At 40.8% G+C, this 18,146-nt stretch overlaps 1 protein-coding gene across 5 annotated transcripts in view; it reads right to left on the bottom strand.

The window, feature by feature from the left end:
* Window positions 1-14,775, bottom strand: part of malrd1 (MAM and LDL receptor class A domain containing 1) — a 449,554-nt gene extending 434,779 nt beyond the window's left edge. For 2 of the 5 annotated variants that reach the window (XR_015757232.1, XR_015757233.1), the window contains exons 1-2: window positions 14,535-14,775; window positions 1,343-1,480 (exon numbers count right to left, since the gene is read on the bottom strand). Coding sequence is in view for 3 of the 5 variants with exons in the window: in XM_043690416.2 (XP_043546351.2) it covers window positions 1,343-1,480; window positions 14,535-14,688 (292 nt within the window). In the remaining 2 variants the exon portion in view is untranslated. The remainder of the gene's footprint in view (window positions 1-1,342; window positions 1,481-14,534) is intronic. The other 3 variants (XM_043690416.2, XM_043690417.2, XM_043690419.2) reach the window with 2 other exon arrangements.
* Between the last annotated feature and the right edge of the window lie 3,371 nt (window positions 14,776-18,146).

Raw genomic sequence — 18,146 nt, 5'->3', positions numbered from 1 at the left:
ACAACCTGGTTGGTCAATGGGAGGGATGAATCCAGTTGGTGGCAGGGAGCAGTGGAAGGAAGGGGGAGGGGCTGGGAAGGGAGTCAGGAGATAGGGAGGGAGGTTATCTGAAATTGGAAAATTCAATGTTGAGTCTTCTGGGCTGTAGGCTGCCCAGACGGAAGATAAGGTGTTGTTCCTCCAATAGGCGCTGTGGTACCTTTTGGAGGAGGCCAAGGCTAGTCATGTTGGAAAGGACGTGGTTGGGGGTAATTAAAATGGGCAGTGTCTGGGAGGTCTGGTCGGCCCCTGCAGGCCTTGCTGAAATGCTCGGTAAGCCGTTCCCTAAGTTTACGTTCGGTCTCCCCGATATAAAGAAGACCACATTGGGAGCACATGATGCAGTAAACTAGGTTGGAAGTGAGGCAGGTAAACCTCTGTCTCACCTGGAATGACTGGGAAATTGACGTTTTGGGCAGGAGCCCTTCATCAGGAATCCTAATGAAGGGCTCCTGCCTGAAACGTCAATTTTCCTGCTCCTTGGATGCTGTGCATTTCCAGCACCACTCTAATCTTGACGCTAATCTCCAGCATCTGCAGTCCTCACTTTCACCTGGAAGGACTGTTTGGGGCTCTGGATGGTGGTGAGGGGTGTGGTGTACTGGTGGGTTTTGGACCTTTCTTGGTTGCAGGGAAAAGTACCTGGGGGTTTGGGGGTGGGGTTGGGGGGGTGTTGGTGGGGAGAGTGGCTCAAACCAAGGACGGTCAAAAGTAATGGTCCTAGCAGAAGATGCAGAGGGGTGTGGAGGGGAAGATGTTCTTCATGGTGGGGTCTAGTTGGAGTTGGCGAAAGTGTTTAACAATGATGTGTTGGATGTGGAGACTGGTAGAGTGGTAAATGAGGACAAGGGGGACTCTGTCTTTATTGCATTTGGGGTGAATGAGCCTCTGTCGCATCTGCTCGGACAAGGAGACATTCCCCTCGCGAGCATCCCAGATGTCCACCGATTTTGAACAAGGTGCTTTTCCTCCCCCCATCATCCAGTTAGCTCTCCACCACACCACCTCCATTTCCCATTCCACTAGTCCAAACCAGCCTGGCCTGCTGTGTTCTTCCGGCTTTCTGCCTGTGTATCATGAATTCCTCAAAAGCAGAACTTAAATACACAATTATTTTTAAAAATACAATCATAGACTAGATTTTCTTCTGTGAACTTATGAACACTTATAAAAAATAACGAGCATAAATGTATCAAACTCTTAGTCCTTGTGAATAATTGTCACAGTGTAACTCTTTTTATACTTAAACCAGTTTTAATGCAATTTACTATCAAGTTAGAGGCAAATATTTATACTTCCATACCTGATCGATTTCCCCTGTGGTCAATCTCCGGTCCAATGCCACTGTCGCCATTCATTCTGGTCCATCTGGCCGGTGATGCCTGATCGATAGACCAGTTACAGAAACCAGCCTCAAAGTCACATTTTTCATATGAAAAGCCTTTTCAAAAAATGAAAATGTTAATAATCTAAAACAACAAGGATGAACACAACAACTCATTAATTATCAGAAAATGCTGAACAAACTCAACAGGTCTGGCAGCATCTGTGGAGAGAGAAACAGAGTGAATGTTATATATCAAGTAATTCTTCAGAACTGAAAGAGACTGGAAAATGATTGTTCTGATGATGTTGATGACGGGGAGGAGGAGTGAATGAAAGAGATGGTGAGAGTACCAAAACTAAAAGGCAAAGGGAATGCAAATGGTGGTAAAGGAGTGATAGAGATATAAAATGGATGTAAATGATAAGCGTGAAAAGGAGAAATGGGTCTCCTCTTCTGAGAGTAAAGCCAATGAGACACTAACAAGACACAGCCTGAGTTGGAGAGGGGTGTTGTCTGGAAGACAGAGGTCATGTTCCTTTGACTGTTCTCAATTTTGATTACAACCACCTGCTGTCCACCCCACCCTGGCCATGGTCTGTTTGTATCTTGTTGCCTTTACTCTCAGTATAGCAGATTTTTTTTTCCTTTCAACAATAATCTTTCATACCCTTTACTACCATTGTCTTTCTCTTTTGCTAAATCAAACTGTTACCATCTTTTACATCCACTTCCCCTCCCCTTTGATCTACCCCAACAAAATAATCAATTTCCTGTTCCTTTCAGTTCTGAAGAAGAATCACTCAATTTGTAATATTCATTCTGTTTCTCTCCCCACAAATGCCACCAGACCTGCAGCGTTTCACCAGCATTTTTAGTTTCGGTTTCAGATTTCCAGCATCGACAGTTCGTTGTTTTATTTTATTGATAAGGGGAAAAGTTTAAGGGAGATATGCGTGGAAAGTTCTTTAGCAGAGAGTGGTGGTTACCTGGAATGCTTTGCCAGCAAAGATGGTAGAGGCAGGCAGTATACTGTCATTTAAGATTTATCTAGACAGATAATGAATGGGCAGGGAGCAGAGGGAAACAGATCCTTAGAAAATAGGTGACAGGTTTAGATAGAGGATCTGGATCAGCACAGGCTTGGAGGGTCAAAAGACTTGTCCTTTTGCTGTAACTTTCTTTGTTCTTTGTTCTTACCTTCATTGTAATAACTAACACTACCAACTTATCTTCACTGTCTATAATTAAAATTCATAACTTTATTTCAGTATTTATTATTGACGTTGATGACACATATCTTCAGTACTCATATGCCACGAACATCGTCGCCGCCTGGGTTCAACTCCCAGTCAGGGTAAGAGGATTTATTGGGCTGGCACAGTGGTTAGCACTGTTGTCTCAATGCTATGGGCACAGGCTCAATTCCAGCCTCGAGTGACTGGCCATGTGGAGTTTGCACATTCTCCCTGTGTCTGCATTGATTTCCTCTGGGTGCTCTGGTTTCCTTCCACAGTCCAAAGATGTGCAGATTAAGTGTACTGACCATGCTGAAAATGACAATGTAGTGACCAGGGATGTGCAGGTTAGGTGGATTAGCTATGGAAAATGTGGGATTGCAGGGATAGGTTTGGGGTGGGGGGGGGGGGGGGGGGAATGCCTATGTCTGGTTAGGATGCTCTTCAGAGGGTCAGTGCAGACCCAATGCGCTGAATGGCCTCTTTCCACACTGTAGTGATTCTATGAGAACTGAGTAATAGCATCTCTGAACAGGTTGATTAGAAAATATCTGTACCCATGACACTTCTTGGCATTCATTAGCCAGCCAGGAACAGCTGCAATGACATGGTTATGCACCACCGTAATTATGAAATGATCCACTCACTAAGATTACTAGGCTCATGATTCATGGATCCAGCTTTAAAGTCCACTAAAGTGTGCATTGATGGAGAATTTGTAAATGGAGTAGAAGGAGTCAACATTTTTATTGAAATCAGATTGCAAAGTCTTTAGGATAGCATGGAATGGATGAAACATTCACTTTTCAACAGCAGTGCATTCATTAAATGTCAAAAGACATTAATATGCGAGGCAGTAATAGAAAGAGCAAGCACTCTATCTCATTCAGAGGACAGAAAGCACACTGAAAGAGGAAGTATCGTGTTCTCACTTGCATACACCACTGGCTTTGGGATAAAGGCCAACATTTCAGTACATTTCTAATTACCTTTTAAAATGTATGTGAATAGTTTAGATATGGATATCTGGAAGCAGCAGCCAAAGACATATTCAGTTGAGTAGCTTTACAAAGAGACTGTAATAAGAATTTTCCAAGTGAAATGAATTTCTATAATTTGCCAAAAGTGATTAATGTGGGATACCAGAGGAGGAAATGATGGCTTAGAGTGAGCTTTGATCAGCCACCATCTGGAGTCCTGTATCGGGTCCGGAACCTCAAACCTCAGGAAAAACATATTGGCTTTCAAAGGATTATCAAAGATTTAAATTACAAAAGCAGGTTGCAAAAGCTTGAATGGTACTCTGTTGAATTTAGAATGCTGATCTAACTGTCCTGTTCCAAATGATTAATGGATTGAATACAGTCAGTACCTAGAAACTATTTCTCCTGGTGGATGTATTCAGAACAAAGGCACATTATGGAAGATTTTCCTTTTTTCAGTCTAAGTGTCGGATAGGTACCTTTCTGCCTGAGACATCCCCTTGCCCCACCAGCAAGCAGAGATCAAGTGTAAATGAGATGACTTTTCAAATGGAGATATCGCACTCTATCTGAGGTTACTGGTTAATTTGAGGGAACAGTCACTTAGTGCAGCAGTAAAGCATGGAAAGCCAGATTACTGGATGAGTGACAGTGCTGCAGTCTCAGTAAGTGTTTTGGGGAGGGTTTGTGGGCTAAGTGAGAGAGATATGAGACCAGTTGGAGGCAGGGGAAGGGGTTGAGGCCTACATCCTGTCCTGATAGGCAGGTTGCCCCATTTTCCCAATTGGTAAGGCTGCTATTTTCTCTCACTTAGTTGAGAAGGTTTATCGGGTCAGTGACAGGTCCAGGCCTTTAAATGGTCATTATTTAACCATTTTAACCTTATAAATTGGTGGTGACTTGGAAAGATTAACAATGGAATTCCAATGGGTGGCACGGTGGCACAGTGGCTAGCACTGCTGCCTCACAGCACCAGAGACCTGGGTTCATTTCCTGCCTCGGGCAACTGTCTGTGTGGAGTTTACACATTCTCCCCGTGTCTGCATGGGTTTCCTCCGGGTGCTCTGGTTTCCTCCCACAGTCCAAAGATGTGCAGGTTAGGTGAGTTGGCCATGCTAAATTGCCTGTAGTGTTAGGTGAAGGGGTAAATGTAGGGGAATGGGTCTGGGTGGGTTGCTCTTCAGAGAGTCAGTGTGGACTTGTTGGGCCGAAGGGCCTGTTTGCACACTGTAAGTAATCTAATCTAATTTAATCTACCCTGAAATTAATTGCTAATGTGATGGAAAGCGGATGGTTATCTTTGTGCCAGCTCACCAGATTATTTGCCTTTTCTCCATTTTCCTACACTTCTCAAAGGGAAAATCCTGCCCAAAATCTTCAAATTAGAGCTAGAGAGAAAACACTTTTTCACAGAACGTTTGATGGGAAAAGGTTCTCTCTCAAAAGACAACAGCTATTTGATTTTTTCTTTGACGAAAATCGGGGCTGATCTAACTTTGTTTGGCTAAGAGCCAGTCGTGTTGAGTTTTTTGGAAGGAAGCTTGCTGTGAGGCCCAGACAGATTTTGCACTGTATTTTACCAAACTTGCTGTCTACCCCAATCCTACCCCATCCTTCAAATTAGATTCTTGTCCCATGCTATTACACACCATACAGGGAACTCACCACTTATCAGATGTCTGCTGCACCATATTTGAAAGACCTCGGTGCACCTGGACAATCATTGACATTCCAAAGCTGCCCTGCTTGGTCAAGAACAGAATCTGAACCTATTGTTCAGGGGAAGATGGCTGTTTGCTTCTCTGACAGGGACCTGAAGGGGCACACACTACTTGAAGCGCTGACCATGCCAATCAGACCTTAGCAGCCAAGTCCAAAGTTGCCACTCTGGTTGAAGGGGTCTCAATAGTGCGAGGAACAGCAGCACTGCCATATGGAGGTCACTTAATCCCTCCCTTTTCCTCATGTCAGGAGAAGCAAGACCAAATTTACAAGACCGTTTACAAGTTCGCTGATAACATCACCATAGTCAGTCAAATCTCAGATGGTGACGAAAGAGACTACAGACGGGAGGTGGATGACCTGGAAAAATGGTGCACTGAGAACAACCTAGCTCTCAATGCCAGCAACGCCAAGGAACTCATTATTAATTTTCGGCAGGATATTACTCATGCCCCCCTACACATTAACAGCACAGAGGTGGAACGAGTGGAGAATGTCAGGCTCCTGGGAGTGGTCATCCACAACAAGCTTTCTTGGACTCTTCATGTGGTCGCACTGGTTATAAAGGCCCAACAACGTCTCTTCTTCCTCAGGCAGTTGAGGAAATTTGGCATGACGGCGAATATTCTTGCCAACTTTTATAGGTGCACCATCGAGAGCATTCTGTCTGGATGTATCACTACCTGGTATGGCAAGTGTCCCATTCAAGATCAGAGGCAGTTACAGAAAGTGGTGAACTAGGCCCAGACAATCACAAAGGCCAGCCTCCCATCTATAGAATCCATCTACCAGGCCCACTATCAAGGAAAGGCCACCAGCATTCTCAAAGATCCATCCCATCCTGGCAAAGTTTTTCTACAACCTGTACCATCGGGGAGAAGGTACAGAAGCCTGAACACACGCACCAGCTGGTTTCGAAACAGTTTCTACCCGACTGTTGTTAGAATGCTGAATAGACCCACAAGCTCTTAACATTCGCCTGTACCTGTGTTTTTGTTTTTGCTGCTGTTTACCTATTTTTTATTTATCTATGCTGCTTACTCTGTGATCTCCCTGTATTGCTTACAAGACAAAGTTTTTCACTGTGCCTCGGTACACATGATAATAAATTCAATTCAATTCAATTCAATTCAATGGAGCTGAAAGGAGGATGAAGGAGAGCGTGACATTCATCTCCTCAGCCTCTATGAGGAGAGAATCCCATCTCTCGCAGTAGAGGACGTGGACCACTCCTGCAATGATACCGAGACATCTGTGTCCTACCAAGCGATTAAGTGCCACTCTTCATTCCCTGCCATTCTCACAGTAACACTGTTGTCAATGTCATCCATTTCATGCCATATCTAACCCCAGGTCAAGACATCTTCTTGGTCTGTTGTCTTGGAGATACCACTAGCATATCCATCATCACTGCTTCCCCTGAAGCTACCTCCTCAAACTCTGAGGACAAGAGTACCAAGGCCTCAGAGACAACATTGGCAAAGCTGCGTCCAACACCCTTCCCCAGGCCAGATATTAGACTTCTTATCTGTTTCTATTACAAATGTCACAATAGCCCATTTTGCTCAATGACTGTAATATTCCATCATACGTGTAATATAATGCTAGGGTATTAAGAGATATGGAATAAAGTTGGGTAAGTAAAGTTGACATATTGATCAGACATGATGTGATTGGATAACAGAACAAACGGGACAAAAATGCCTCATTCTACTCCTAGTTTTCTATGGCATTTATGGCAATGATGTGAGATTGCTAGCAAAGAGTGACGTATGCCAAAATACTTGTGCACATAATCAAAAAACAGCAACACAATAAGGCAATAACATTATGTTGAAGTGTGGTGCTGGAAAATCACAGCAGGTCAAGCATCATCTGAGAAGCAGGAGAATTGACGTTTCGGGCACAAGCCCTTTATTTTTAATTTCTCTGCCCCCTTCTGTCATACTCTCTGCCCCCTTTCTTGCATTCTCTGCCCCCTTCGGGTGCTGTCTGCCCCCTCACTCGCTTTGTCTTCCCCTTTCTTTCACTCCGTCTCCCCAATCTTGCTAGCTTCCCTCCCTTCCGAACCCATCTCTCTCTTTCAAACCCCCTCCCCTCTTGAAGAAGGTCTTGTGCCCGAAACATCGACTCTTTGGCTACTTGGATGTTGCATGACCTGCTGTTCTTTTCCAGTGCCATACCTTTCAATTCTGGCTCTGCATCTGCAGTCCTCACTTTCTCCTAATAACATTATGTTGTGTTGGCAGCAAGGTCATCCACAATGTCAGAGAATTTTCACTGCAGGCTTACATTGCCAGTGAATGTACTTAAGTATGTAGACGCTTGCAGGAACAGATGGGAGTATGCAGATTTAAGCAGCTGCAGGCTGATGGTGGTGTCTCAAAGGACACAGCCTTACCCATTTCACAGAGTTGGTAGTGGAGGTTATTAACAAGGTGGTCTTACAGTGTGATAAAGAAATGAAAGGTGAAGGATCAGCAAATTACCTTGTTTTTGCTATAAATACATTACATTACAATAATCAATGTGCTTCAGCAGTTAGGTAAGAGACTAAGGGACAATTTTTTCACACAGAGGGTAGTGTGCGGATGGAATGAACTGCCAGAGGAAGTGGTGGAGGCTGGTACAATTACAATATTTAAAAGGCACCTGGATGGGTACATGAACAGGAAAGGTTTAGAGGGATATGGGCCTGGCAAAGGTGTGACTAGATTAATTTAGGATATCTGGTTGGCACGCATGAATTGGACCAAAGGATCTGTTTCTATGCTGTACATCTCTATGACCTCTATAACAGCATAACAGGAAAAAACTTGCACACTCATCTTTTCTCTTTATATAATCTTCCAGAACCCTGAACCTAGTCACCTGAGTGCTGGTCAACATTGGATGGGTTGTTCTTAATTCTGGCCTCCTGAGGTTACTTTTTAAATGAAAGGCAGCGGGCCTTTTGGGATAGTGTAGGGAGACAAGCTGGCGCAACATCGAGGGCTGAAGGGCCTGTTCTGTGCTGTATTGTTCTTTGTTCTATGTTCTATCTGATAAAGTCCTGCAGAATAGATTTCTGAAAAACATTTTGATTTTATTAAATAAAAGAGAGAGGAACATTGGCTGAGAAGCAGGGAACAGAGAGCCACACAGTGAAGCTTTATTTTCCGGACTGAAAGTATACTTATAGAGGAGTTCTCTCGAAATGGTGTCGGGATCTTGCTTCTCCTGATATCTATGAATGATCCAGAGCTTGTTGTACTGGGCATAATTTCAAAATGTGCAGGTGATATAAAACTTGGAAGTGATATGAACTTCAAAGGAATGCAGGTAGGATAATGGAATGGATGGACAACTGGTGGACAAAATTTAAAATGGATAATTATGGAATGATTCATTTTGGTAAGAAGAGTGTGGATAGACAATATAAAATGAATAGTAGAAAAGCAAAGGGATTTGGAATGGATATGTTAATGTGCAGAAATTATTGAACAGGACAGGATGAGATTGTGGTTAATAAGTCACTTATTAATAGGGGAACAACGTTAAAAATCACACAACACCAGGTTATAGTTCAATAGGTTTAATTGGAAGCACACTAGCTTTCGGAGCGACGCTCCTTCATCAGGTGATCATGACGAAGATGAAGATTAAGATGAAGGAGCGTCGCTCCGAAAGCTAGTGTGCTTCCAATTAAACCTGTTGGACTATAACCTGGTGTTGTGTGATTTTTAACTTTGTACACCCCAGTCCAACACCGGCATCTCCAAATCAATATTAATAGGGGAATAGAGTACAAAAGCAAAAAATATTAGATTAAATTTGATATTTGTATAGAAATTTGATAGAGCAACAAATCTCATATGATGTTCAGTTCTGGGTGTCACATTTCAGGAAAGATATGATGGAATTAGAGAGACTGCAGAAAAGATTCACAAAAATGCTTCTGGGGATGAGGAACTTAAGTTTCTTAGATTGGAATGGTTGGAATTGTTTTCCTGGGGGAAGAGAAGGCTGAGAGGAGAAGTGAGAAAGAGATTCAAAATTATGAGGGACTTGAATAGTGTGAATTGGAAAAATCTTTTCCCATCTGTTGAAGGGTTGAAAACTTTTTGTGTGTTATTGTAAGAGAAATGGACTCAACAGTAGGGAAGTTTTGCCACAGTTACACAGTGCATTGATGAGATTACATATGGAGTACATTGTATTATTTCTATATCCTTATTTAAGAAAGGAAATTATTACATTTTAAGCAGTTCAGAAGAGGTTAACTTGACTGATTCCTGGGATGAAGGAGTTAATATATGGCACAATTGTTCCTTTTAATGAGTATGTCATAAAAGATTTTGACTGGTTTACATACCAAACACCAAGAGCTAAACAAGTGTATGGGACATGAAATACAGTGTATTTGTGAGGACAATTGCTGTAATAGATGTTTACAGTGCTCAAATGAAAGAACTTGCAATGAAAACTATATTGGTTTGACACCTGATGAATTACTATTTTCTACAAAGCAACTGGCTGTGTGCTGCTTTCTTAACTGATTTCATAATGAAACTTCTGTTCAAAGTGATGTTTTGTGGGATAAATTTTAATTTTGGTACATTGTATCCTGTGAGTGGTGACCCTCTCTGGGCTGTATTGAAAAAATCCATGAGCATTCCACACAGTTCAACTGTGAATTCAATTCTGCAAATTTCTGTTATGTAAATGACCTGTGTTTCCATTGCAGACTTGCATTCCTGAGCTAGATGTGTTACATTACAGTATAATCAGAAATGATTATTCTTTAACAATGCTCTTCCTGAAGATTCTAACCTTCGTTCCCCTCTCAGGAACTGCAGCTAACATGAGACCTGATAATGAAGGACTCAGAGGAGCATGCATGATTTTCTCAATAAATATCATTTTCACATTCATCGAGAAAAATTATTTCCTACTGAATTACACAATAACACCTTCAATCGTGCATCTAATACTTTTTCTGCTAATGTCGCTGAGGTTCACTCTGGAAGTCTCTACAGTCATTCCTTCAGCAAAATAAAGCATCTGTTTGTATTATGATGTTTGATGCACAGGAAACCAAGTGACATATTAATTTATATTTATTGCAGGTACTTTCTTGGATTCAAAGGCATCAGTTGCAGATACAATCATTCTAAGTACCAACTTTATGAACAATATCTCATGTTACTTAAATTTATTTTTGTGATGGCCTAACAATAGTTTCTAAGATGATGTGAACCAGAAATTGGTACCTCTGAGGCATTTATCTTTTCTTTCAATCTTTTTCCCAATCACTTTGAAAGTGGATTGAGTTCACATTCAATAAAGCAAAAGTTTGATTTGTACCATGAACTGCTTTAATCTACAGTAATATTCAGCTCAGAATCTTCCTGAATGCCAAGAGCTATAGTGAGAAATTAGGAAGAATTGTAGCATAAGTCAAGCAAAGACTTTCTCTCTTGGAGCAACAAGTTGCATTTCCCATCTAGGTCCTGGATGGTGAGGTGAGATTCTCATTAGTGAGTGCCAAGAGGACAATTAATGGGGATTATTGCTCATTATCATCCTAATTATTACTTAATCTCAGCTCATTAATATGTATTCTGCTAATCTACCACCCACCAGATAAAAGCAAGATGTTACAAATCCCAGACATGAAATCCCATATCCCCAGATGCTGGCATCCAACACATGCCAACTTCTACACACACATGGAACAACTCTGACCCAACTACAGAATGCTTCATAGGGTTATTGCTGCAAAATGACTATCATTAGAATGTGGCTGCAAGGGCACTTTACATGCAAGAACAATCACCCACCTTATTTATTGGACCTGGATGCATCTCTAGGCTGTTTCTTTAGTGTCTAGCATCCATGCCTTGTCTTTTAGCACTTTTCCTCATCAGCTAACGTTAATAGGTGTGCAATACACGGTGCAGACACAATGTCAGGAAGCTAGTAGTCATGGGTCAAAGGGATGAACATGTTTATCACTTTGCTACATCAATCTCACACCTATGCCACATACCAGCAGCATACACAGCAGATACACTGCATGTACTTCAATCAACTGGCCATGTCTGAAAGCCTAAGGGGAGTAGTCCTCAGTCAAGTCAAGGGAGACACTCTTCAGGCAGGATTTGAAATTACATGTAGGCCAGACCAAATATGGACAGCATATCTCTTCCCCTAAAGGACATTATTGAGCCAGATGGGTTTTAGCAGAAAATGTGTTGCTGGAAAAGCGCAGCAGGTCAGGCAGCATCCAAGGAACAGGAGAATCGACGTTTCGGGCATAAGCCCTTCTTCAGGAATGAGGAAAGTGTGAGGAAACCCAGATGGGTTTTACCCCAACAATCATTCAACATCAAAGATTGACAGGATCTTGTTTCTCTTAATATTGTAATGTCTTTATCTGTTGCTCCTGGCCTATGAAAGTAAACTTTACTTTCACAGGTTTAAGAAGATCTGGCACTTAACCAACCTTGTACATTCTAGCTTCCACTGTGATTTCCAGTCCTACTCCAACAAAATTCACTGGCTTATCCTGTTATCCTGTTTTCTTAAATCTGGCTTCCCTGTGCTTTTCCTAACCCACCAACACTGTGCTTTCATGTGGCCTACTTTATTGCAGTGAAAACGCCAAAGCTTTTTAACTTCTCTTCCCCCTTCAAGGGTTTTCTTTTTATCCAATGTTAAGTTATCTTTATGAACTTCTCCAAGATCTACCTTTTCTTTAGCATGTGAGGATTTCTCTTTTCCTCAATTTCTATCCATTATAAATTGAAACTGATGTTGGAAGCCAAACTTTGATTTATGAAAGAACTCATAATCATCAGCCATTTCAGTTGTTGATCTTACCATTTTAACCCTCTGCTCTTCCTCACTAAGCTTACCATCTCCATCTCCATCCCTTTAAGTTGACTTTCCTGTCAAAGTGTCAATTTCTGAAGTTGAACTCCCCCTCTTCCTTCCTTTGCTCTCTCCTTTTCTCTCTTCTCTCTCTTTATCTTCTTTTTTTCTTTTTGTTCTGCTAAAGCAATTCATTCTTTTTCTCTTTCCTCTGCTTCTAATTGTAATTCAAACAGTTCAATTTCTGTTGTCCTTTCCTTGTCTTTTGCTGCTAACTCAAGCTGCTTCATTGTTAAATGAATTTTAGCCATCTCTAAAGATTCTGAAGGTGTTTCTAGCAAATTTAAATGCTGAGCTATTGCTGTAATTATCTCTCCTTTCCTCATGGAAGGAAGCAGCTCCTACTCCAGATTATCTGCTAATTTGAGCAATTTAGCTTTATTCACCTTTTCTAAGGACCACACAGTCACTTCTTTCACCCCCAAAAAACTCTTAGTGACTGAAAGAGCCATTGCTATCCCAAGCACTGTTTAAACCACTAATACCTACCACCCACCACCTTTGAGTCCAGCAACACTAATCCCAAATCGGAACTATCGAACAAATCCAGGACAAGCCCCCAGTCTGTCATGGACCAGGCCAGACCCACTCAAAACATTTCAAGAAATTAGGCCGGATCCTAACTTTGCTAGTTGTTTCAAGCAGGTGTGAAGTGGATATTCCAAAAGTGATCCAGCTGGCCAAGCTATATAATTTTAAACAAAGCAGCGTTTATTTGCAAGATTATCAAATGGAGCACAAATAAAAGACAACAGAATATAGAATAACTGAATCTATTCAAAAAACCAACAGCCTTCCTGACTTTATGATGCTGTTCCAAATACTTGCAACAATCCCCATAAACACCCCTTGGCAAAAAGGTAAAAACAGGTTCTTATAGGAGAGATGTCAGAGAGATTCAGCATGGAACACCTTCTTCCATGTAGCTGTTTCTTTGAGCAGCAGCCTCAAAACTGACTGACTGCTCTGAACAGCCAGACTGCTAAAACCCAAACCAAATCAAACCAGAGAAAGCAGAGCTGGGAGAACTGGCCACTCCCCTTTCATTGTACAAGTGTTTTTTTTTTAACTTAAAAGCTTTTTCAAGTAAATCAACCCAGACATTTTGGCAACTCTGCCTTGTACAATAATTTTGAAAAAAAAACAAGGACCACACAACCATGTTAAAGGAGCAGCATCATCAAATTTGGGACAATAACTCAACATAATCCAATAAGCCTCACAGAGAAACCCACTATAAAATTCTATGAAAATGACACTTTTGAAGTATAGTAAGGTTCAGCTCTCTGTCTTTCCTAACTTCTCCTTGACCAAGAGAGATCAAAGTGTCATCAATCTAGCACAATCATGAGAAACATGATATCAGAATTGCCAAAAGAAAACAACAGTCAGAAGTCAGAAAACACCAGGTTACAGACCACCAGGTTTATTTGAAATCACACAAACTTTCCGAGTGCTGCCCCTTCGTCAGGTGCAGTCAACAAATTGCTCACTATTTGAATTCTGAAAAAATGTTAATGAGTTAAAATATTAATAAGTTAACTTAGTGTCCAGAAACTAATATTTTGACTGTACTGAGAAATCATCCCATTTAAAATAAGTTTTAAATTGAAATACATTTTAAAAAATCTTCATCTAAATTTTTATGTGAAAAATTGACAAGAATTCTGAAATGAGAGTGAAATCTCTCCACCAAAAAAATTGAAAGAACTGTGTAAAATATAAAGTGGATGGCAAAGAAAATGGTTATCAGGATACACACTGGGGAGATTGAATTTACTGAGGCTGATTGTAGGGAGATCTATGGACTGTATTGATAATCTTGTTTTATTAGATGGCAGAGATCAGTCATAGTTTTTCTAATAAACAGAAAACTTTCAGGTTTTGATGTGCTTTGTAGCCGAGGTAGCTTGCTGTGTTATGGTATATCCATTGTTTGGGCTATTACCAGATGCTATTAGTTGATATACATTGCCGTCTGACTCTATGAACAATCTCTCCTGGTCTTCCTCCTTCTACTTTTAATTTTGTAAAACAATTTCTGTTTTTGTTTCTGATTTACAGCATCCACAGTTCTTTCCAGTTTAAAATATTTTGTGAGCATTGTTTTTGGCTAGCCAGATCTCAAACCTCAGTAACAATAAGGGAAATGTAATTAATCAACTTTTCAATCAAACCATTTCTGTTTTGTATAAAGTCCTTTCATTGCAGAAAAAATTATGGAGCGATGTTAGTTCTATTTAAGAGCATTAGGATTTCAGACAATTAAGTGATTTGGAAACATAAATTTTGAACTGAAAGCACATAACTTACAGTCTACTTCATTATTATTGTCCTGGTATTGACCCGTACCATTGGAATTATCAGGAACAATTCTTGTGTCTTGGAATTCAGTTCCTCTGCATGGTTCCACTGTTAGGAAAATCACAGAAAATAGTTGAAACAGTATTTTCCAGGCTCCTTTCATTGGTTATTCAATGAAGATTTGCAATCCTCTTCTGTGTATACTTCTTCCATTAAACAGCGAGAACGTCCTTGAATAAAAACAAATAATCAACTGTAAACACGAATGTAGAGGCACGGCTTAGAACATTCATTACACAATATTGTGCTATTCCTGAAAGGATTGTAAATTCCCACTGACTTCACAATATCTGCCTCCAGAAATGTTTAACTAGGGAGCTTTATCTTTTCTGTTATCTTTTAATGAGTCATTCCAATTATAGCATTACAATGGTACTGGGTTTCAAAATCATTGCATTTGCAGAAGCTCAGTGTATGTTCAAACACAATCATTTGCGATGCCATCACCCTACAAGGTTAATTGTGATTTTTTTTCAATTCAAGTAACTTTTCATGGTGTACTCCTAGCAAAGCTAATTTAGGTGCTGTGCAGTACCAGAGTACCATCCACTCCAAAACCAAGTTAAATGCCAGACCGAGCACTGCTTGAACTTAATGAGCTACTACTGGGCATTTGAAAACATTTGGATGCTGTGCAAAGTGGAGGAAAGAATACTGGCAGAACTGTATCTCTGAACGAAACACCAAACACAGCAAGATTACCTGTCTGAAGGAGGAAGAATAAAACTGGATGACAGCAATGAGAAAGCTTTGCATATTGCTTTGACTCAGAAATGACATTAGGTGCCAAAGATCATCAGAAATATAAGAGGAGACATTAAACATTATCTGAGAAAGGAGTATCAAGACTTGTCAGGCAAACATCTTGCATCACCCAACAATAAATTCTCTAACCATTCTGAGACACAGGATTTTTTTTTCAAACACAGGGAAGAATGAAAGAGAGATACATGGCAAGTGTATAGGCAGAGAACAATCAAAACTGAGAATTGGGCAGAGAGTACTGGCCAGAGATACAAATACAAATATTTGAATTGTAACAAAGGCCTCTAGAATTTGCAACCATCCCAGGTCATATGACATCGTTGATCTTAGCGCTGCATTGCAAAGCAATACAAGGGACCTCAGATGCATCCACAACATACCAATCTTACACAAAGACAGTGAGGAAGAAAAGTCTGAATATGATAATTGTGCAAATTGACAGCAACCAGCAACAAAAAAACAAGTTTTCAAACAAATGCAACAGAGAACAATGCGTACCCTCCAGATGGTTATATCATTACCAGATCAGAAGTTTTTTTAAACTTATTTGTAGAACATGGGTATCACTAGCTGGCCAGCCTTTATTGCCCATCCCTAGTTGTCCTTGAACTGAATGGCTTACTAAGCCATTTCAAAGGGCAGTTGAGAGTTAACCACATTACTGTGGATTTGGAGTCACATGTAGGCCAGACCAAATATGGACAACAGATCTCCTTCCCTAAAGGACATTACTGAGCCAGATGGGTTTTACCCCAACAATTGGCAATGGTTTCATGGTCATCTGTAGGTTCTTAATTTAAGATTTGTATTTTATAATTGAATTGAAATTCCACCATCTACCATGGCAGGATTTGAACCCAGGTTCCCAGAACAATAACTGAGTTTCTGGATTAATAATCGAGCAATAATACCAAAAGGCCATCACCCCACCTGAAATCCAAAGCATTATACTGAAGTTTGAATTTGGTAATCTTGCTGGCTCAAAATGTTTCATTGGTATAATTACCAAATTGACAATATGTCATGATTGTAACTATGTGTATCTGTTTCTGGCAATTAGATTGATTAATTGGTTGTTTGTTGTGGTCACATGTACCAAGAAACAGTGAAAAGTGTTGTTTTGCTTGCTATACAGGCTGATCATACAATACAAAGCACATCAGAGTAGCAGAACAGAAAGCAGTGTTATCGCCACAGAGATGGTGCAGAGAGAGAGAGATCAGAATTAACATTGCAGAAGTCCGTTCAAAAGTCAGGGAAAGAAGAATAGTGGGGAAGAAGCTGTTCTTGAATCTGTTCACATGTTTGTTCAATCTTTTATATCTTCTGCCTGAAGTCCAACGTTTCCTGGGTAGCTGGCTGTTCTTAGTTGATCCTGGGCATTGGTGAGGGAAGTTTGTTGCTCCAAGATGGGATCCTGGGCACAAGTTATGGTTTTGAGCATTTCGGGGTGGGAGGGGGGTCTTCTGGCTAGTTTGGCCAGACCTCCTTGACATCGGGTCACTGTGGGGTCAGGTCTTGTTCCTGCGTTGATTGAGTCTTGGTTCTGGGTTTCCATGAGGAGGTCAGGCTTGAGGGAAGTTGGTAGGCCCTTAGGTCCGCTGGTCTTGAGATTCCACCATTGCTGGTCAAGCCGGTCATAGAATCTTTATATCTAAAAGTAGATTTAAGAAAATATTTTTAGTAATTCTGACAGACTTAGAATAGAAGTTTAGAAGAGCTGAATCATTGTATGATATGTAAGAATACAATACAGGCAGGCAGATGCTGAAATTTTATCTGAAAATAGCAAATGCTGGAGATCACAGTGGGTCAGGAAACATCCATGGAGAGAGAGCAAGCTATTTTTTGAGTCTAGATGACTCAATAAAATCTGCTGTAGACAATTTGCAAAATGTCGCCACGTTCCGATGCTATCTTGAATGGACGCATTTTTTAACTTTGGAAACAGGGGGATGATGTGTCATGTCTCAACACTTTGCAAATGTACACACATGCACATGTGTATGCGCACACACCCAAAGATACGCACGCGCGCGCACACAGACACACACACACACTCTCTCTCTCTCTCACACACACACCCTTTGACTGACATTTTGACTGCCCAAAATAAAAGTTGGAATGAACTGGAAGATCTAAAATACTGGCGACCTTCATAGTGACATGATTAATTTTGCAACTGTCATTTCACGGCGGGTTTAAAATCTTTACTTTAAGACCTGAGCCTCCTTCAAAACCAGGGTTTGAACATAACATTGCTGGTTCAGGAAATGACAGTGTTCTAAATATATATTGTAGACTAACCATGTGCAGTGCAGTTAACATTTCAGATATCCTAGGATTTGGTAAGACTGTTCAAGTCAGCTATGCTAAATTTTCACTTGGGAATTCAAATAGAATTCAAAAACAAACACCACAGAGTCCCCACAATGGCTTTTCTCCAGGGTCAGTACCTCTGGTTCACATCCCCCACCCTGTCAAGGGTCTATTCTTGACCCCAATCACCACATCTTATTTCTCACCTACAGGCAGTCTTTTAGCAACATCATCTGAAAGTAGGGTATTAGGTGCTACCTGTATGTTGAGGGCAATAAGCTCCATGTCACTATCAAAGAAATTACTGCAGGTGTCAGAGATCTGAAACAAAAACAGAAAGTGATGGAGAAACTCAGCAAGTCTTTTTCAAAGATGAGTGAATTTGGACTTGAAACATCAACTCTATATCTTTCTGCAGAGATGCTGCCAGAGCTGTTGCATCTCTCCAGCACGTTATGTTTGTATTTCACTCACCGC

This window comes from Chiloscyllium plagiosum, unplaced genomic scaffold (assembly GCF_037043375.1).
Source record: "Chiloscyllium plagiosum isolate Xiang-an unplaced genomic scaffold, Cpla_swu_hap1 HiC_scaffold_5, whole genome shotgun sequence".
Lineage (NCBI taxonomy): Eukaryota > Metazoa > Chordata > Chondrichthyes > Orectolobiformes > Hemiscylliidae > Chiloscyllium > Chiloscyllium plagiosum.
This window is presented reverse-complemented; position numbering and strand designations above follow the sequence as displayed.